Raw genomic sequence first — 22,357 nt, 5'->3', positions numbered from 1 at the left:
TTAACATGACCCTTCAGGGGCCTTAAAATCTTCAACTTTAATTTCCTTTTTTTTTTAGGAAATGTTGCCCAGGCTGGAGTGCAATGGCGTGATCTCGGCTCACTGCAACCTCTGCCTCCCAGGTTCAAGCGATTCTCCTGGCTCAGCCTGAGAAGCTGGGATTACAGGTGTCTGCCACTACACTCAGTTAAATTTTTTGTATTTTTAGTAGAGATAGGATTTCACCATGTTGGCCAGGCTGGTCTCAAACTCCTGACCTCATGATTCGCCCACCTCAGCCTCCCAAAGTGCTGAGATTACAGGCGTAAGCCACCATGCCTGGCTTCATCTTTAATTTCATTAGCTCCTGTGCACATGCACATATGCATATATGTGCATAACGCTCACACACATTGTTGCTCAAATATCTGCCTAAATTCCCTATTCCTAGAAACTGTTTTGGCTTTCACTTTCCCTGCACTCCTCCTACCATAGGCTCTACTCAGAGGGAGGGTGCTGCCACCACCCTTGAAACCAACATTCTCTGAGATTTATTTACTCAGCAGGGAGCTGCAGGAAAGGAGAGAACAGGAAAGGCTGAAGCTCAAATGACTGCATAGAAGGGGCTTTGAAAAGAAAAGTGACTTACACCCAGGGTCATCCGTAGGTCTTACAATATATATTTGAGCCCAAGATCCTCTACTCCAAAGTGCCTGTTCTAACCACTGTATTATCCTGCTGCTTCCAATGGGGCCACATTCCAGGACTGGGTTCCCATCCCAGGAGTCGTTAGAAAATACCATGACTCAGTGAGATATTTCCCCTTTCTTTCTGTTTATATGATTCTACATTTCAAAAAGTCCCAGTAAATAGTACTTTTTTTTAAAGTAAAAGGATTTAAACAAGCATCCACGATTCCATCATAATCAGTAATTCTTTTATCGCATTATCACACAATGATTGGAGAAAATAATTACTACAGAGGCCACCTTTTACACAACATTCATTACCTTACCTCATCAATTCCAAAATGTATTTTTAAATCTGAATTTATCTTAAAATCGGTGGAATCTAAGTTTCCATGGAAGACTTTATTTGGTCATAAGAAAAATCCTGGTAGGCAAGCATTGCCCAGATTACAATCCCCATTTTGCAGCTGGGAAAACTGAGTTCAAAGAGGTAAACAATTTGCCTGAGGTCACAGAGCTAGTCAGTGCAGAACCAGAACTGCAGGCCTATCTCCCGATTTTCAGCACAAGCGGTATCTACCGTATATTCCTGGCCTCCAGGCCCTGTGTTCATCCCTACCTGTTCCCGTCACCCTCCTGGCCACACCCTCACAGAGGGCTGAGGGAGACCTCAGCTACTCCAACCAGGCTTCCCTAGCCTCAGCCAGCTAGAGGTGGGGTAAACTCACTGTGGGGACTCCTGGGAGCAGTCTCTCCACATAGGAAGTTTTTAAGTCCAAAGCTTTCACTTTCAAGAATGAACCCTGTGTGTGAGGCAGCACTGCAGAGACCAAAGCTCAGGTTGGGTGTGAAGGCAGGAATTTGCTGGTGTCCTTATAAACCCCATGCAAACTAGATCTAGGAGTTCCCCACCTGGGGACCCCATTCCCTGGAAATTACTCACAAATGCTCTATTTTTCATATTTCAAAAGGTCAAATGAAAACCAAATACCGACTCTAGATAAGATCTCACAGACAGAATAAAACACTACATTGCTTTTGGCTAAACTTGCATCAATTTAGTGGTTTGTTTCTGCTAACCAAAAAACACTGATTGGCTATTACAGGGCCACAATTAACACAGAAGGGGAAAACAATTAACGAATTATTATGTAACAGGTGCAGCTTGACAGACTTAAATCTTTCAGAACAAGGGGTGTGACAAGGGAAAACAATAAAAGAGGAAAGCCGAGAGCGGAATTTGAGCTCCTCATTTTCCCAGATGGGGAATGTGAGGTTCAGAGAGCTGGAGTGACTCGCTCAGGGTCACACAGCAGGGCTGGAACCAGCACCCAAGGTTTCTGCCCCTAGGGAGAAGGATCTTCCCACCACACCCTGCTGTCCTGAGGTTCGAGAAACGCAGAGTGCTAGGACTCACCAGGGTTGCTGAAGGGGGCCAGGCCAGGGAATGGCAATGGCTTCTCCCTGTCACCTGTGGGCTCCTTCCTCGGGGCAGCTGCCAAGGCCACGCTGTTTTTCCTCCCTGGGAGTCTGCCAGGGCAGCTAGGTGTGGGAGCCTCTTGGAAATCCAGCTCTGGGTGAGGGAAAGGAGGCTTCTCTGACAAAAGCACCCTCCAAAGCATGGAGTGACCAGGGCCTGGGGTCACGATGTGGCCCTGGAGGGTTTAGGCACATCCAGATCGCACAGCTGCCTCCTGGCTCTGGCCCGGGAGCTCTCCAGGTTGCCAGGCTAGTTTTCCTGCCAGATGCTGGGTGCCTTTAAGAGAGCAACGGCAGCTCATTGGCCGAGAAAGCCTCCCCCACCTCTTTACCTGAGCGGGGAGCACAGATCGGGTAGGGGCAGAGAGACTTAGGTGAGTAAACAAACGGTGGCAACCCTCGGAGTCTCCCCTCCTCCACAGCCCTGGTCCTGGGCTTCCTTCCTCACCTCCACTCTCCACCCTGGAAAACAAGCTGGGGCTAAAGGAAGAGCAAAACACTCTGCAAAGTGCTCAGTGCAGTTCAGACTACATGATCGCACAGGGACCCTGGGGCAGAGCTGTTAGTACGTCTTCTCTTTTCGGTGGAACAACTGAGTCCTTGGAGGGGTGAAGTGGCTTGTCCAGTTCACACAGCCCTTGCAAGGAAGGTCGACAGAGAGGGATGGTGTAAGGATCCAAACCCAAGTCTCCTGCCTTTGACTTCCCATACAGTGGCTGCTGGACCACACCACTTTCCTGTTTGTGAAGCCTTTGGCAAGTCACTGCCTCAGTTTCCACATCTGTAGCATGGTATAGTCATGCCAGTGATCCTCTACTCACTATAATGAGTGTATAACTTGGGTTTAAAGCTGAAAGAGATTTTGGAGAGTATCTAGCTCATCTAGTCATTTATCAGGCATTCATTATTCAACAGGCATTGTTATTCAGCAACTATTATGTGTCAGCCCTTGTTTTAGTTCCTAGGGACACATCAATGAGCAAGAAAGTCAAGGACCCTACTTTTACTGAGTTTACATTCTGGAGAGAGGGGATCTAGATATAAAGAAGCCAATTAGATAGGTAATAGTTCCACAAAAATGAAATAGGTTGATATGATAATGGGGGGTGGATGTGAATATTTTCAACGATGTGGTAAGGGAGGCCCTCCCTTGGGAGGTGATATTAAAGCTGAGACATGAATGATGACAAGGAACCAGGCAATGGAAGAGCTGGAGCAAGAGTGTTCAATGCACACAGAAGCAACCACAAGTGTAAGGACCCCGAAAAGCAGGTACGTTTGGAGAACAGAAAGAAAGCTGCTGTCACTACAATATAGTTCAATCCCTGTACCCCCTCTTAATACATAAGGAATCTTACCTATTCCTTATCTATTCCTGGAAGGTAATTCAGGAATTCAGAAAGATGATTCAACTTGCCCAAGATTCCCTCTTGTAAATTCCTCCTTCCTTTCTTTATCCTCATGTAGAAGAGAAGGAAACTGAAGCTTGGGGCTGACCAGCACACTTGGGTTACCAACCCAACAATCATTCCAGTAGCCTACACTGCTATAATCTCATGCTTCTTCCACTCTGTAGACATACGTAAACTCCCAGACAGCAAGAACTATGATTTTAAGAGTGTACAACACTGCCGGGTGCGGTGACTCAGGCCTGTAATCCCAGCACTTTGGGAGGATGAGGTGAGCAGATCATGAGGTCAGGAGTTCGAGAACAGCCTGACCAATATAGTGAAACCCCATCTCTACTAAAAATACAAAAATAAGCCAGGTGTGGTGGTGCATGACTGTAATCCCAGCTACTCGGGAGGCTGAGGCAGGAGAATCACTTGAACCGGGAGGTGGAGGTTGCAGTGAGCCAAGATCACGCCACTGCACTCCAACCCGGGTGACAGAGTGAGGCTCTGTCTCCAAAAAAAAAAAAAAAAGGTATCACACTGAAGAACAAATCCTGACTGACACTGACAGAATATGTAGTAGTCTTCAAAATTCCAGCAGTAATGCAAACGACCACACTGTCACATGGGATCAGCACAGACCTTTCCTGTGGAGTTCCTTTCCACTTTCATTTTCAGAATTTTTTACTCTGATTTTTAAAAAGGGCTGTCTGTTTTCAGTCTAATATTGTTAGTGGTAGCTTTGGTATTATTATGAGATTGTTGAATATAGGATGGGATAAAGCAAATGAGTTTATGCTGGTGTTTCTGAGAATCAGGACTTTTGGTGTGCGAGAAAAATACAAATGAAAGACAAAAGGGGTTAAGTAAAAACACATAATCCTGTGTTTGTATTGGAGGTTTCAGTATGATATATATATTTTTTTTTTTGAGACGGAGTCTCACTCTGTCACCCAGGCTGGAGTGCAGTGCCGTGATCTCGGCTCACTGCAACCTCCACCTCCTGGGTTCAAGTGATTCTTCTGCCTCAGCCTCCTGAGTAGCTGGGATTATAGGTGCGCGCCACCATGCCCGGCTAATTTTTTGTATTTTTAGTAGAGACAGGGTTTCACCATGTTGGTCAGGCTGGTCTCGAACTCCTGACCTCATGATCCGCCCACATCAGCCTCCCAAAGTGCTGGGAGTACAGGTGTGAGCCACTGCACCTGGCCTAAATCTTTTTTTTTTAAGAGATAGGGTCTCACTATATTGACCAGGTTGGTTTCGAACTATTTTCAGGTCTAGAAACAATGACCAATCCTTTAGCGCAGAGGTCCCCAACTCCCAGGTCATGGACTGGTACCAGTCGTGGCCTGTTAGAACTGGGCCACACGGCAGGAGGTGAGCGGCCTGCAGCCAGCAAAGCCTTGTCTGTTTCCAGCAGCTCCCCACCACTTGTATTACCATCTGAGCTCCGCCTCCTGTCAGATCAATGGCGGCATTAGATTCTCATACGAGCCTGAACCCTATTGCAAACTGCATATGGCAGGGATCTAGGTTGTGCACTCCTTATGAGAACCTAATGCCTGATGATCTGGGGTGGAATTGAGGTGATGATGCTAGCACTGGGGAGTGGCTGCAAATGTAGATTAACATTAGCAGAGTGGTTTGATTGCACAGAGACCATAATAAATCAGTTGCTTGCAGACTCATATCAAAACCTTATCAGTGAGTGACAAGTGACAATTAAGCTGCATCTGGTGGCAGGCTTTAGGTCAGCATCTGACAGTTATTTTAGTGATTGCGTGGCCCGCTCATTATTTTATTTACTGCTTCCATCTGTGCCTCTTTCCCACACTGCACACTCGCCTTGGTCACAGTTTTGGTGAGCCCACAAGCTAACCCTAGCCAAAATGAGTAAAAAAAAAAACAAATTCACTGGAGAGCTTATTTGAAAAGGCGGAAAGACCCGATGATGAGAGAGCAGAAGACTCAGACTGCCACAAAAAGAAAGCTGCATTTAAAAGAAAATACCAAGAGTCCTACTTAAATTATGGGTTCATTGCAACACGTGATTCACATTCTCCAAGCCTGCTTTGCATAATATGTGGCAACTGGCTATCCAATGAAGCCATGAAACCTTCAAAACTGCTTCACCACATGAAGGCCAAGCACCCTGCATCAAAAGACAAGCTTTTGGAGTTTTCAAAAGAAAAGAATGTGAACACGAAGAACAGAAGCAATTATTGAAGGCCACCACTTCATCAAATGTGTCTGCACTGAGAGCATCATTCTTAGTGGTTAACCGCATTGCTAAAGCTAAGAAGCCTTTACTATTGGTGAAGAGTTGATCCTGCCTGCTGCTAAGGATATTTGTCATGAACTTTTGGGAGAGGCTGCAGTTCAAAAGGTGGCACGTGTTCCTCTTTTGGCTAGCACCACAACTGGACAAATTGATGAACTGGCAGAGGATATTGAGACACAATTGTTAGAGAGGATTAATGAGTCACCGTGGTACGCAATCCAGGTTGACGAGTCTACCAATGTTGACAACAAGGCAACAATGCTTGTTTTATCCATAGAGAAGTGCTGAAATGTCACCTGAACTTAACAACATTTTAGGGCGGGTGCAGTGGTTCACACCTGTAATCCCAGCACTTTGGGAGGCTGAGGTGGGTGGATCTCCGGAGGTCAGGAGTTCGAGACCAGCCTGGCCAACATGGAGAAACCCCATCTCTATTAAAAATACAAAATTAGCCGGGCGTGGTGGTGCATGCCTGTAATCCCAGCTACTCAGGAGGCTGAGGCAGGAGAATCACGTGAACCCAGGAGGCGGAGGTTGTGGTGAGCCAAGATCACCATTGCACTCCAGCCTGGGCAACAAGAACAAAACTCTGTCTCAAAAACAAACAAACAAACCAAAAACAAAACAAAAAAACACCACATTTTGCAGGACGTAATTAAAATGATCAGCCACATTAAAGTACATGCCCTTAACTCACGTCTGTGCAGCTGTGAGGAAATGGACACAGAGCACAAATGTCTTCTCTTATACACAGATGTGAGATGGCTTTCTAAAGGTAGATCACTGGCCACAGTTTCTGAGTTATAAGATACTTCTTTTAGAAAAAGTCGGCCGGGCGCGGTGGCTCAAGCCTGTAATCCCAGCACTTTGGGAGGCCGAGACGGGTGGATCACGAGGTCAGGAGATGGAGACCATCCTGGCTGACACGGTGAAACCCCGTCTCTACTAAAAAATACAAAAAACTAGCGGGGCACCTGTAGTCCCAGCTACTCGGGAGGCTGAGGCAGGAGAATGGCGTGAACCTGGGAGGCGGAGCTTGCAGTGAGCTGAGATCCAGCCACTGCACTCCAGCCTGGGTGGCAGAGCGAGACTCCGTCTCAAAAAAAAAAAAAAAAGAAAAAGTTACCACTGGCAGCACATTTCAGTGACACAGAATGGGTTGCAAAACTTGTGTGACATATTCAACCTGCTCAACGAACTCAAATTTGTCACTTCAGGGGACAACGACCACTGTGTTCAAGTTGGCAGATAAAGTGGCTGCATTCAAAGCCAAACTGGAATTACGGGAGCGACGAGTGAGCTTTGGGATTTCTGACAGGTTTCAAGCATTAGCAGAGATTTTTGAAAGAAAAAGACTGAGCCAGGATCTTATTTCTCTCAGCTGGTGCATGATCACTTATCCCAGCTTTCAAGAGTTTGAGCATTACTTCCCAACCACAAAAGACCCCCGAACTGGGAAGGAATGGATCCGCGACCCATTTGTGAATAAGCCAACTGACTTGACGTTGTCCGTGCTAGAAGCGGATCAGCTGCTTGAGAGGGCAAATGACGGTGGCCTTAAAAGTATGTTTGGGGCCGGGCGCGGTGGCTCATGCTTGTAATCCCAGCACTTTGGGAGGCCAAGGCGGGCAGATCACAAGGTCAAGAGATCGACACCATCTGGCCAACATGGTGAAACCCCGTTTCTACTAAAAAAAACAATACAAAAAATTAGCCGGGCGTGGTGGCACATGCCTGTAGTCCCAGCTACTAGGGAGGCTGAGGCAGGAGAATCACTTGGACCCGGGAGGCGGAGGTTGCAGTGAGGTGAGATCGCACCACTGCACTCCAGCCTGGGCAGTGTCAGAGCGAGACTCTGTCTCAAAAAAGAAAAAAAGGAATGTTTGGGACTTCAAATTTCCATACGTTCTAGATTAAAGTCAAGGCAGAATATCCTGAGACTGCCACAAAAGCACTGAAAAGCCTGCTTCCTTCCATTTCCAACAGCGTATCCTTGTGAAGCAGGGTTTCTGCAGTGTCAGCAACCAAAACAAGATTACGGAGTAGACTGGACATAAGCAACCCACTCTGGGTGTCGCTCTCTCTCATCACCCCCAAATGGGACCGTCTAGTTGCAGAAAATTGAACATATAATAATAATAGAAATAAAGTGCACAATAAATGTAATGTGCTTTAATCATCCTGAAACCATCCCCTACACCCCGTTTAGTGGAAAAATTGTCTTCCACAAAACCGGTCCCTGGTGCCAAAAAGGTTGGAGACTGCTGCTTTAGCAAATAGTGAGCATCTATAGTGCCCAGACTGTGGTCTCTAAATACCACTTTCCACAAAAAGGAACCAAGGTGTCTTTGAAAAAATAGCCAATTCCAGCTTTGGGGCAGAAAATGTACAATATGTACTTAGACTATTTTCTAGTGTCACAAATCAAGGAAGCTAGAGTTGTGCCAAAGAGACTCCCATTGGTCACAGTCAGGACTACCTGAGCATCAGTAAAGAAAATAACTGCAAGGGGTTGAAAAATATCAAACGTATTTAAATCCATGAGTTCTTAATGATATTTTCTTTATTTTACGTTAAATTTTTTTTTTTTTTTTTTTTTTTTAGAGATCGGGTCTGGCTGTATTGCCAAGGCTGATCTCAAACTCCTGGCCTCCCACCTTAGCCTCCCAAAGTGCTGGTATTGCAGACTTGAGCCACTGCTCCCAGGCCCTACAACTTCTGAGAGCAATTCGGGAATACTCCATGATCCAAAAACTCTATGTCTGGATATATACACAAGAGAAACTCTGGCCATTAAGAGACATACCAAAGCATTTTTTTTTTAAGTTGGAAAAACTGAAAACAACCAAAATGAATAAATTATGGTACTTTTGATTTTGGGGCCATAAATGTGGGGGGATGGTATGAAATAGATTTCTTTCTTTTTTTCAAGACAAAGTGTCAGAGGCAAGTATTTACTGGGAAAATGCAGGAGCAAAATTTAAAAATTATTTGGTTTGTCGCAGTTATAAAACTGCCTCTTTTTTTTTTGTTTACTTTATAGACAAGTCCTAGTTATGTAAGTTTATTGGCTACTTCTGCTTCTGATTAGGTTAAGGTTTTTTTCTCTTTCCAACTTTCCAACTTTTATTTTAGGTTCAGGGGATGCGTGCATGGGTTTGTTATATACGTAAATTGTGTGTCACAGGGGTTTGGTATACAGATTATTTAATCACCCATGTAACAAGCATAGTACTGGATAGGTAGTTTTTCAATCCTTACCCTCCTCCCACTCTCCACTCTCAAGTAAGGCCTCAGTGTCTACCCTTCCCTTCTTTGAGTCCCTATGTACTCAAAGTTTAGCTCCCACTTACAAGTGAGAACTTGCGGTTATTTGGTTTTCTGTTTCTGCATTAATTTGCTTAGGATAATGACCTCCAGCTCCACCCATGTTGCTGCAAAGGACATGATTTCATTCTTTTTGTATGGCTGTGTAGTATTCCATGGTGTACATGTACCACATTTTATTATTATTATTATTTTGAGACAAAGTCTCACTCTGTCTCCCAGGCTGGAGTGCAGTGGTGCCATCTCGGTTCACTGCAACCTCCGCCTCTCGGGTTCAAGTGATTCTCCTGCCTCAGCCTCCGGAGTAGCTGGATGACAGGTCCCTGCCACCATGCCCAGCTAATTCTTGATTTTTAGTAGAGATGGGGTTTCGCCATGTTGGCCAGGCTGGTCTGGAACTCCTGACCTCAGGTGATCCGCTTACCTCGGCCTCCCAAAGTGCTGGGATTACAGGCATGAGCCACCATGCCTGGCCATATGTACCACATTTTCTTTATCCAGTCCACCGTTGGTAGGCATCTGGGTTGATTCCACGTCTTTGCTACTGTGAATAGTGCTGTGAAGAACATAGGAGTGTATTTGTCTTTTTGATAAAATGATTTATTTTGTTTTTGATATATAGTTCTGTTTTAAGTTCTTTAAGAAATCCCCAAACTGCTTTCCACAGTGACTGAATTAATTTACATTCCTACCAACAGTGTATAAGCTTTCCCTTTTCTCTGCAACCTCACTAGCATCTGTTATTTTTTTGCCTTTTTTTTAAAAGACTAGTCAACTGCAGTAGTGAGAAGGGGGAAAGAGTAGAACAAGGAGTTTGGACGGGCGCTGTGGCTCATGGCTGTAATCCCAGCACTTTGGGAGGCCACGGCGGCCGGATCACCTGAGGTCAGGAGTTCGAGACCAGCCTGACCAACATGGTGAAAATCGGTCTTTACTAAAAAAATACAAACTTCACCCGGTGTGGTGGCAGGCATGTGTAATCCCAGCTACTTGGGAGGCTGAGGCAGGAGAATCGCTTGAACCTGGGAGGCGGAGGTTGCGGTGAGCTGAGATCACACCACTTGCACTCTAGCCTGGATGACAGAGCGAGACTCCATCTCAAAATAAAATAAAAATAAAAAATAAAAAGAACAAGGAGTTTGATCTGTAACTGACTGAACAATCAATTGAGATAACTCACTATCTTCAGACTAGGCTGTTTTTTAACTTTTTAATAACAGCCATTCTGACTGGTTTAAGTTGGTATCTCACCGTGGTTTTGATTTGCATTTCTCTGATTAGTGATGTTGAGCATTTTTTTTTCTTTTTCTTTTTTTTTTTTTTGAGATGGAGTCTCACTCTGTCCCCCAGGCTGGAGTGCAGTGGTGCAATCTCGGCTCACTGCAAGCTTCACACCATTCTCCTGCCTCAGCCTCCCCAGCAGCTGGGACTACAGGCACACGCTGCCACACCCCGCTAATTTTTTGTATTTTTAGTAGAGATGGGGTTTCACTGTGTCAGCCAGGATGGTATCGATCTCCTGACCCTGTGATCCGCCCGCCTCGGCCTCTCAAAGTGCTGGGATTACAGGCATGAGCCACCGCGCCCGGCCGAGCATTTTTTCATATGCTAGTTGGCTGTGTGTATGTTTTCTTTTGAGAAGTGTCTTTTCATGTCGGTTTTTTTTTTTTTTTTTTTTGAGACAGAGTCTTTTTTTTTTTTTTTTTTTGAGACAGAGTCTCGCTCTGTTGCCCAGGCTAGAGTGCAGTGGCCGGATTTCAGCTCACTGCAAGCCCCGCCTCCCAGGTTTACGCCATTCTCCTGCCTCAGCCTCCTGAGTACCTGGGACTACAGGCGCCCGCCACCTCGCCCGGCTAATTTTTTTTGTATTTTTTAGTAGAGACGGGGTTTCACCGTGTTAGCCAGGATGGTCTCGATCTCTTGACCTCGTGATCCACCCGTCTCGGCCTCCCAAAGTGCTGGGATTACAGGCTTGAGCCACTGTGCCCGGCCAAGACAGAGTCTTGATCTGTTGCCCAGGCTGAAGTGCAGTGGCTTAATTTCAGCTCACTGCAACCTCCGCCTCCTAGGTTCGCATGACTCTCCTGCCTCAGCCTCCCGAGTAGCTGGGATTACAGGCGCATGCCACCAGGCCCAGCTAATTTTTGTATTTTTAGTAGAGACAGGGTTTCTCCACGTTGGCCAGGCTGGTCTCAAACTCCTGACCTCACGTGAATCACCCACCTCGGCCTCCTGAAGTGCTGGAATTACAGGCGTAAACCACCATGCTTGGCCCTGTCCTTTGTCCATTTTTTAATGGAGTTGTTTTTTGCTTGTTAATTTATTAAGTTCCCTTATAGATTGTGAATAGTAGCCCTTTTTTCAAATGCATAGTTTATAAACAGTTTCTCCTGTTCTGTAGGTTGTCTATTTATTCTGTTGTAGTTTCTGCTGTATAGAAGCTCTTTTTTTTTTTTTGAGGCAGGGTTTCATTCCTGTCGCCCAAGCTGGAGTGCAAAGGCACGATCTCAGCTTACTGCAGCCTCTGCCTCCCAGGTTCAAGAAATTCTCATGCCTCAGCCTCCCAAGTAGCTGGGATTACAGGCGTGAGCCACCACACCTAGCTAATTTTTGTGTTTTTAGTAGGGGCCAGGTTTCACAGTGTTGGCTAGGCTGATCTTGAACTCCTGACCTCCAGTGGTCCACCCACCTTGGCCTCCCAAAGTGCTGGGATTATAGGCATGAGCCACCACACCCAGCCTGTTCCCCATTCTTTGGCCAGCACTCACCACCTAACACTGTCCCTAGCCCTGTCAGTCAAACATATCTGCCAAATGAATAAAATTGCTTAGTCTCACAGTCAACAGACTCAGGATACCCATTTGCACACTCCCATTAACACCATGAACTTTTCCTTCTCAGTGCTTATCATACTTGTAATTAACCTATTTCCCATTTAGAAAAAAACCGCAGCTTGTTGCCAGTGTTCATTTCTGGGGGTAAATGGGAAATGGGTTAAATAATTCCACATGCAATCATTTGCTTAATGTGTGCCTCTCTGAGAAGACCACCAGCTCCCTGGGGGCATACACTGCCCCTAGTGTTGTTCACTGTTGTATCCCCAGTGCTTGAAATGATACTTGGCATATAGCTGGCACTCAATAAATGCCTGTTGAATGAATATTTATTTATTTTTTAAAAATTTGGCCGGATGCAGTGGCTCATGCCTGTAGTCCCAGCACTTTGGGAGGCTGAGGTGGGCGGATGACCTGAGGTCAGGAGTTCGAGACCTGCCTGGCCAACATGGTGAAACCCCATTTCTACTAAAAATCCAAAAATTAGCTGGGCATGGTGGTGAGCGCCTGTAATCCCAGCTACTCCAGAGGCTGAGGCAGGAGAATCACTTGAGCCCAGGTCGCGGAGGTTGCAGTGAGCAGAGATGGCGCCATTGTACTCCAGCCTGGGAGACAGAGCAAGATTCCATCTGAAAACAAACAACAAAAAAAATTATTTTAGAGACAAGGTCTCACTTTGTCTCCCAGGTTGGAGTGCAGTGGTACAATCATAGCTCACTGCAGCCTTGAACTCCTGGGCTCAAGTGAGTCTCCTGCCTCATTCTCCCAAAGTGCTGGGATTAGAGAGGCCCCCAATGCCCAGTCTGTTGAATGAATAAATGAGCACAGATTGCAAAAGTGGCCACAGTCAAAATGAGCGCAGATGGCAAAGGAGGCCCCAGTCATTTGGTCAATCCACCTGCCAATCATGAAGGCCTGAGCTACCCTAGGTGCTGACCCATTCCCAGGCCAAAGGCAACTGGCATAAGGTTCTTTATTTCAAGATGCTCAAAGTGTATAGATAGGAGTTTGCTAATGCCCAGCGCAGCTGTTCTTAGAAAGAGTCTGCCTCCTAGAAAAACTATCCGTTTACAAAAGAGACAAAATGGGGGAAAGCAGGCTCATCTGCTGGTTAACCAGTGTCCTCTCTTTGCCTCTGGTTGGTGATTTGGGACAGTTAGCTTGGGGGTAGATAAACTGTATTTCAGCCTACAATTAATAGTGTAACCTACTTCACAGAGTTGTTAGGGGACAAATAAGTAGATGTGTAAATATTTATTACAGGACCTGACAGTGGCACCAATGCTCAGTCATGCTTTCTAGAGTTGTTGCTATCATTGCCTTTTGCCTTGTAAGGCTGCCCTTGAATGAAGGGTAATTTAAATGCCACCACTTGAAGTTTTTTTTTTTTTTTTAGATGGAGTTTCATTTGTGTTGCTCAGGCTAGTGTGCAATGTCACAGTCTTGGCTCACTGCAACCTCCGCCTCCTGGATTCAAGCAATTCTCCTGCCTCAGACTCCCTAGTAGCTGTGATTACAGGTGTCCACCACCACGCCCGGGTAATTTTTGTATTTTTAGTAGAGATGGGGTTTCACCATGTTGGCCAGGCTGGTCTCAAACTCCTGACCTCAGGTGATTTGCCCACCTCAGCCTCCCAAAGTGCTGGGATTATAGGCGTGAGCCACTGCACCTGGCCACTTGAAGATATTTAGGGCAGAACTCTAGTGATAGGTGCTGGGCTCCACTAAACATCTCCTGGGACCAACCTGGCCAGAATGAAGGCGAGAAGGAGTGAACCACCTAAGTGACAGAGACACAACTCATACTATTTAGGCAAGAGTTGGCCCATGCACCCATTAAGTCCAGAGGGTAGACTTGCTTTGTACACAGTAGACCCAGTGGCTCAAGCAGTATCATCAGGATGTCTCCTCCCTGTCTCCATCACTCAATCCTGCTGTGTCTGTGTGAGCTCCTGTCACAAAAAAGGCTCAGGTCCACAATGGTGGCTTACATCCTAACTTCTCAGCTACTACAGATAAAAGAGAAAGTTTGGCCAGGTGTGGTGACTCACACCTGTAATCCCAGCATTTTGGGAGGCCGAGGGGGGTGGATCACGAGGTCAGGCATTCAAGACCAGCCTGGCCAACATAGTGAAACCCCATCTCTACTAAAAATATAAAAAATTAGCTGGGCATGGTGGTGGGCACCTGTAATCCCAGCTACTCAGGAGGCTGAGGCAGTAGAATCGCTTGAACCTGGGAGGCAGAGGTTGCGTGAGCTGAGATCGCACCACTGCACTCCAGCCCAGGCGACAGTGCAAGACTCTGTCTCAAAAAAAAAAAAAGAGAAAGTTTCCCTTCCCAAAGTTCAGACCATATCCCCAGAATTGAGTCTCATTGGCTGTAACTGAGTCACATATCTATTCCTGGCCCATCACTCTGACCGGGGGGTCTGATTGGCAGAGCTGAATCATGGGCCCATCTTTCCCTATGGGCTGGAGTCAGCTCTGAACACGGGGAGGGGAGGTTTCCCAAGCAACATATGGTTGCAGTTGCCAGAAGGGAGACTTTTGCTGGGTCAGCAAAACAAGTATCCACTGTAGAATGCAAACCTCTCTGCAAGTCAGGTGACAAAAGCAATGTCACATTGAGACCAAGTAAACATCAATTCTGTCAGACAAACTAAGTGATAGGATCTGGAGGGATTCCCAGAGGGCAGTGGGGCGTTACTTAACTGTCTGACAAAAGACCTGTTTTATAGGGCCCAGATTAGGGTAAGGCAAGTGAGGCACTTGCCACTGGCACTAAATTAAGACAAAAAACAAACAAACAACAACAACAACAAAAAAGAAAACACCAACTCAGGGCGTGCACAGTGGCTTACAACTGTAATCCCCGTATTTTGGGAGACTGAGGAGGAAGAATCACTTGAGCCCAGGAGTTCAAGACCAATCTAGACAACATAGCGAGACACTATCTCTACAAATTCTTTTTTTTTTTTTTTTTTTAGATGAAGTCTCTCTCTTTTTTTTTTTTTTTAGATGAAGTCTCTCTCCGTCACCTAGGCTGGAGTGTGGAGTGCAGTGGCATGATTTCGGCTCCCACTGCAGTCTCTGCCTCCTGGGTTCAAGCTATTCTCCTGCCTCAGCCTCCCGAGTAGTTGGGATCATAGGCACGTGCCACCACGCCCGGCTAAACAAAAAATCTTAAAAATTAGCCAGGCATTGTGGCATGTACCTGTAATCCCGGCTATTTGGGAGTCTGAGGTGGGAGGATCGCTTGAGCCTGGGAGGTCAAGGCTGCAGTGAGCCAAGATTGCAATACTGCACTCCAGCCTGGGTGATAGAGTGAGAGCTTGTCTCAAACAACAACAGCAGCAACATCTCAGTAATCTAGATAAATAATACTTTAATGCGATATTTTATCTCATTTGAGACAGGGTCTCACTCTGTTGCCCAGGCTGGAGTGTACCAGCATGATCATGGCTCACTGCAGCCTCAACCTCCTGGACTCAAGTGATCCTCCCGCCTCAGCCACTCAAGGTGCCAGGATTACAGGTGTGAGCCACTGTGACCAGCCACAATATTTTATAAGATGAAAATTAATATGAAAGATACACAATGACTCAAATACCCAAATTTTAAATAAAGGCAGGATGAATAATAGTGCAGAATATAGCCATCTTGGAGCTTGGGGCAAAAGGAAAAATCAGAACTACTGATCCTGCTTTTATTTAAAATTTGGGCATTTTGTTCATCATACTTTTTTGCATTAATTTTGATTTTTAAAATATTGTATTAAAATATTATTTGATTACTGAATTTTTTTGCACCTCTCAAAATTCTGTGCCTGAGACAGTTACCTCATTCCCCTCACCCTAGTCCAGACCGTGCTGTCTTATGTGGGATTTGCTGGAGGCAGAGAAGAAAAGCCACCCAAAAATGAATGGATGTATCAAAAACTGGAATTCCCTAATGGGAACGGCTCTGGATGGGAACAAGAGTCCTGGCATCAGTTCTGGTTCTGCCATCGCCTTGGGAAAACCTGTTTTCCTCTCCGGGCCTCAGTTTCTCCACTTGCATAGGAGGGGACAGGGCAGGCTTAGTGGTTTTTAGGCAATAGAACTCAATCTCCAGTATAGAAAATGGATTAAAATGGAGCTGTTGAAGGGGCGTGTGCTGGGGTAGACCCATTTGCACCTTGGTCCCTCCACCACGCAACAGTCCCCTCCAAGTGTTCCATGGAGCCCTAAGGAGTTCCTGCGGACACAGTCGGAAAACTACTCAATTCAATGGTCTCTAAGATTCCTAAGCAAACCCATTTTTATGCCTGAGATAATGTACATGTTCAATTTCTCCTGTCTATTCTTCAGTTAGGTCGGTGTTTCTCACATGGCCAGTAGTTCTCTGTTTCAGGAACACTTCAGGTGCTTTATTTATTTATTTTTAAATTATTTTTAAATTGTTTTTTTGTAGAAAGAGGGGTCTTGCTATGTTGCCCATGCTGGTCTTGAACTCCTGGCTTCAAGCCATCCTCTCAAAGTGCTGGAATTACAGGCATGAGCCACCATACCTGGCCTAATGCTTTATTTAAAATGCAGAGTCCATGGCCTCTTACGAAATTTGAATCTCCAGGAATGGGGCCCAAGAATCTTTATTTTAAACAAGCCCTCCTTCCCTGCCATGTGATTGACATCCATTGAAGTGTTTGTGTCCTTCCCAGTGAAGTTATTCCCCCAGAACCTCAGGAGCTGCTTTATTCTGGAGCTTTAACTACAACAGTCCTTCTGAATGTCCAGGGTGAGGGGAAAAACAGGAACAGTCAGGTAAGCCCACATAAATTACTCAAGATTAGCCAAGTGGGAACAGACCACAGTGAGATCTCCGGGGGCCCTTTTCCAGGCAGAACATCCTGGCGGCCCTTCGCTCTGCAATCCCACAGCTTGTATCGGAAGAAATTGTCTGTGCATTTCTTTCTTCTTCCAGAGTGGCACTGACAACCTCAGGAGTTATTGACTGAATTATCAGGTTTCTTATTAGTACACTAATGGGTTCCCGAGAGCTAGGCGCGAGCATGCCCCTGACACAGTCAAGGGAATTCATTTCGGACTTTGGAACTAGGGCATATTTTTGTCAACTGCAAGGGAAACAGCCATTCATTCACTAGTTATATTCATTAAACTAGCTTGGCAGATTCATTGGTGAACTGGGTATTTCCTTTTTTTCAGCTTTACTAAGACATAATCACACACAATATAATTTGCCTATCTAAAATGTAAATTCAATTGTTTTTAGTATATTAACAGAGTCATGCAACTGTCACTACAATCAATTTTTATTTATTTATTTATTTATTTATTTATTATTTATTTATTTTGAGACAGAGCCTCACTCTTGTCGCCCAGGCTGGAGTGCAGTGGCGCGATCTCAGCTCACTGCAACCTCTGCCTCCTGGCTTCAAGCAATTCTCCTGCCTCAGCCTCCCTAGTAGCTGGGATTACAGGCACCCATCACCACATCCGGCTTTTTTTTTTTTTTTTAATGTATTTAGTAGAGACGGGGTTTCACCATGTTGGCCAGGCTGGTCTCAAACTCCTGACCTTAGGTGATCCACCCTCCTCGGCCTCCCAAAGTGCTGGGATTACAGGCATGAGCCACAATGCCCGGCCATACAATAGATTTTAGAACATTTTCATCACCTCAAAAGGAATCCCTGTCCCAACACAAAGAAATGATAGGCCGGGCGTGGTGGCTCACCCCTGTAATTCTGGCGTTTTAGGACGCCAAAGTGGGCGGATCACGAGGTCAGGAGATCAAGACCATCCTGGCTAACACGGTAAAACCCCAACTCTACTAAAAATACAAAAACTTAGCCAGGCGTGGTGGCAGGCGCCTGTAGTCCCAGCTACTCGGGAGGCTGAGGCAGGAGAATGGCATGAACCCAGGAGGCAGAGCTTGCAGTGAGCCGAGATCCTGCCACAGCACTCCAGCCTGGAGGACAGAGTCAGACTCCGTCTCAAAAAAAAAAAAAGACACGAAAAATATTTGAAGTGACAGATATACTAATTACCCTGATTTGATGATTACACATTGTATATATGTATTGAAATATCATGCTATATGCCATAAAAATGTACAATTATTATGTGTCAATGAAAAATTTTAATAAAAGCAAAAATACAAAGCGTACGACTTGCTAAAGGCTCAGATGATTGTTAGCATTTTTGGCAATAAATTATTTTGTAATTAAAAAAAAACAACCCAACCTCATTTCAACTGAAAACAAAAAAATTAGCCTGGTATAGTGGTGCATGCCTGCAGTCTCAGCTATTTGGGAGACTGAGGCAAGAGGATCACTTGAGCCCAGGAGTCCGAGGCTGCAGTGAGCCAGGATGGCGCCACTGCACTCCAGCCTGGAGGATGGAGTGAGAGACTCTGTCTTTAAAAACAACAACAACAACAACAAAACAAACAAACAAAAAACAAATCCTTGTGCCTTCTAGCTATTATCCCTTAGTCTTTCTATCCCCCCTCCACCCGCCCCAAGTCCTAAGCAAACATGAATCTAATTTCTGTCTCTATGAATTTGCCTATTCTGGACATTCATATAAATGGAATCGTAATACGTGGTCATATGAGACTGGCTTCTTTCACATAGCATAATGTTTTCAAGGTTCATCGACATTATAGCATGTATCAGCACTTCATTCCCTGTTATGGCTGAATAACATTCCATTGTATGAATCTACCATATTTTGTCTATCCAGTCACCAATCCAGTTTGGGTTGCTGACATATTTTCGCTCTTACGAATAATGCTGCTACGAACATTTGTGCACAAGGTTTTGTGTGGACATGTTTTCTTCCTTTCACTTTTGAAAGGCTCCTAGTCTAGTAGACACAGGTGCTAAGACAGGTACATGCGCATAATTCCTTATGCCGCCAGGATGTGTGAAAGGAAAATAAATCTCGGGACCCCAAACTCTCTAAGCCAAAGGGAAAAGTCAAGCTGGCAACTGGGTCAAGCAAACCTGCCCCCCATTTGGTTCCTAAATAAGATGGCTACAAAGAGAAGGAAAAAAAAAAAAAAGACAAAAAGCTACATACCTCCCTCACAGTCTGCCCACAAGGAAATTCCTGGTGGGCGCCAAGATCTTTACCCTAAAACAATTCTGTTGAATTTCACCTGGCAATGTAAATTGACAGCTTATCATCACACGTGCATGACACAGGACAGAACTCAAAGTCATCTCTCTGCTCCCCTGACACAAATGCATATCAGATTGCTTCCTTTGCCCTATTGTTTACGTTATCTTATGTAAAAATGCAGATTCACTGGGCCAGTCAAGGAATGAATGACGATTTCCTCCATACCCCTCTCACATGAAAATTGTGCATTCCCTCAATATCTACCCTTTCTCTTTTTAAATACTGAAGCCCTCAAAATCATCTTTGGAGAAAGGACTATACCTGTCTCTCAGGCTTGCGTCCTTAACTTTGGCAAGTAAACCTCCTCCTAAAATGACTGATACCTGCCTTGGTCATTTTCCTTGATTTGCAGATGATACAAGAAAGGTACAAGTCAATGGAGTGTAAGGGTGAGAACCAGCTGCTGCTTCTGACATTACTAACTGAATAATGTAGGGGCAAGCTCTTTCACCTTTCCGTGTGTCAGTTTTCTCAGGGGTAAAATGGGACTAGTATTTTCTTTTTTTTTTTTTTTTTTTTTTTTGAGACGGAGTCTCGCTGTGTCACCCAGGCTGGAGTGCAGTGGCGCGATCTCGGCTCACTGCAAGCTCCGCCTCCCGGGTTTACGCCATTCTCCTGCCTCAGCCTCCGAGTAGCTGGGACTACAGGCGCCCGCCACCACGCCCGGCTAGTTTTTTTGTATTTTTAGTAGAGACGGGGTTTCACCATGTTAGCCAGGATGGTCTCGATCTCCTGACTTCGTGATCCACCCGCCTCGGCCTCCCAAAGTACTGGGATTACAGGCTTGAGCCACCGAGCCCGGCCGGGACTAGTATTTTCTTTACCTTATAGGACCACTGTGAGGATTCCATGAGACAATGCATATGAAGGACTTTGCACCAAGCTTGGCACACAGTAAGGGCTTGAAAAACATTTCCCATTATCATCTTTCATTCAGAGATTCCTAAGAGTAAGTTTACTAATGAACCATGCACTCCAGCCATAGTAGAGTCTTCATTCTTTCAATGAGCATTTGTTTTGGTTTTGTTGTTGTTGCTGTTGTTGTTATTTTCGAGACAGGGTCTCTGTCTGTACTCAGGCTGGAGTGTAGTGGCACAATATCAGCTCACTGCAGCCTCAACCTCCCAGGCTCAAGCAATTCTCCCACCTCAGCCTCCCGAGTAGCTGGGACTACAGGCACATGCCACCATGCCCGGCTAATTTTTTAATTTTTTTTTTTTTTTTTTTTTTTGAGACTGAGTCACGCTCTGTCGCCCAGACTGGAGTGCAGTGGCTGGATCTCAGCTCATTGCAAGCTCCGCCTCCCGGGTTTATGCCATTCTCCTGCCTCAGCCTCTCAAGTAGCTGGGACTACAGGCGCCCGCCACTACTCCCGTCTAATTTTTTGTATTTTTAGTAGAGACGGGGTTTCACTGTGTTAGCCAGGATGGTCTCGATCTCCTGACCTCGTGATCCACCCGCCTCGGCCTCCCAAAGTGCTGGCATTACAGGCATGAGCCACTGAGCCCGGCCTTAATTTTTTGTAGAAAAAGTGTTTCTCCATGTTACCCAGGCTGGTCTCAAACTCCTGGTCTCAAGCGATCTGCCTGCCTTGGCCTCCCAAAGTGCTAGGATTATAGGAGTGAGCCACCGCGCCCAGCCTCAATGAGAGTTTATTGAATATTTACTATGTACTGGACACTCAGAGATAAATATAGTTGATCTAAACCTAGCTGCTATCCCCAGGAGCCCATAATCTGCCATCTGAATGGCAAGAGCTACTAGCTTATATCACCTCCATATATTGTGATTCCGTGTATGGAGGTGATGTATGCCAGCAATAGATTGCAATTTTTTTTTTTTTTTGAGATAAAGTCTTGCTCTGTCGCCCAGGCCGGAGTGCGGTGGCACGATCTTGGCTCACTATAACCTTTGCATCCCGGGTTCAAGGGATTCTCCTGCCTCAGCCTCCCAAGTAGCTGGGATTACAGGTATGCGTCACCACGCCTGGCTAATTTTTGTATTTTTAATAGAGACAGGGTTTCACCATGTTGGCCAGGGTAGTCTATAACTCTTTTTTTTTTTGAGACGGAGCCTTGCTCTGTCTTCCAGGCCAGAATGCAGTGGCACGATCTTGGCTCACTACAACCTCCGCCTCCCAGGTTCAAGTGTTTCTCCTGCCTCAGCCTCCTGAGTAGCAGGGTTTACAGGTGTGTGCCACCACGCCCAGCTAATTTTTGTATTTTTAGTAGAGATGGAATTTCACCATGTTGGTCAGGCTGGTCTCGAACTCCTGACCTTGTGATCTGCCCACCTCGGCCTCCCAAAGTGCTGGGATTACACGCATGAGCCACCACGTGTGGCCATATTGCGATATTAATGAGGGCCCCAAATTTGCTATTAGAGCACTGGAGAAGTGTTTTTTTAAAAAACTTTGTATTTTGGGCCAGGTGCAGTGGCTCATGCCTGTAATCCCAATACTTTGGGAGTCTGAGGCAGGAGGATTGCTTGAGTCCCGGAGTTGAGACCATGTCTCAAAAAAAAGGAAAGAAATTTTTTATTTTGAAAATATCAGAAAAATAGAAAAAACAATAAACCAAATACTTATACATCAATCACATAGCAACAATTGTCAACATTTTACTATGTTTTCTCCATCTCGCTATATATAAAATCTGTGGCTAAAGCATTTTAAAGCTAACTACAGATATTCTAACACTTCAGCCCTAAACACTTCAGCATGTATTTCCAAAAATTAGATCATTCTCTTCCATAACAACAATACACTTACCACCTCTCACAAAATTAGCAATAATTTTCTTATATCATCTAATACTAAGTTCATAGTGAAATTTCCCCATTGTCTAAAGCGTGGTGGGCCAGGTGTAGTTACTCACACCTGTAATCTCAGTGCTTTGGGAAGTCAATGTGGGAAGGTGGCTTGAAGCTAGGAGTTCAAGGCCAGCCTGGGCAATGTAGTGAGATGCCATCTCTACTAAAATTAAAAACAAAAAATGGCCAGGTATGATGTCTTGCACCTATAGTTCCAGCTGTGGGGAGGCTGACGAGAGAGGATGGCTTGAGTCTAGGAATTTGAGCTTGCAGTGAGCTGGGATCGCACCACTGCACTTCAACCTGGGCAACAGAGTGAGACCCTGTCTCAAAATAAATAAATAAATAAATATGATAAAAATTAAAATGTGGTC

At 45.4% G+C, this 22,357-nt stretch overlaps 1 protein-coding gene across 5 annotated transcripts in view; it reads right to left on the bottom strand.

The window, feature by feature from the left end:
- Positions 1-22,357, bottom strand: part of LARP1 (La ribonucleoprotein 1, translational regulator) — a 140,808-nt gene that overhangs the window by 105,500 nt on the left and 12,951 nt on the right. For 2 of the 5 annotated variants that reach the window (XM_005558360.4, XM_015452175.3), the window contains exon 1: positions 2,086-2,386. The exons of the other annotated variants lie outside the window; for them this stretch is intronic. In XM_005558360.4, the coding sequence (XP_005558417.2) occupies positions 2,086-2,290 (205 nt within the window). In that variant the 5' untranslated portion in view covers positions 2,291-2,386. Of the gene's footprint in view, positions 1-2,085; positions 2,387-22,357 lie in introns of those variants that run through there. 5 annotated transcript variants of the gene reach the window in all.

This window comes from Macaca fascicularis, chromosome 6 (assembly GCF_037993035.2).
Source record: "Macaca fascicularis isolate 582-1 chromosome 6, T2T-MFA8v1.1".
NCBI classification, from domain to species: Eukaryota; Metazoa; Chordata; class Mammalia; order Primates; family Cercopithecidae; genus Macaca; species Macaca fascicularis.
This window is presented reverse-complemented; position numbering and strand designations above follow the sequence as displayed.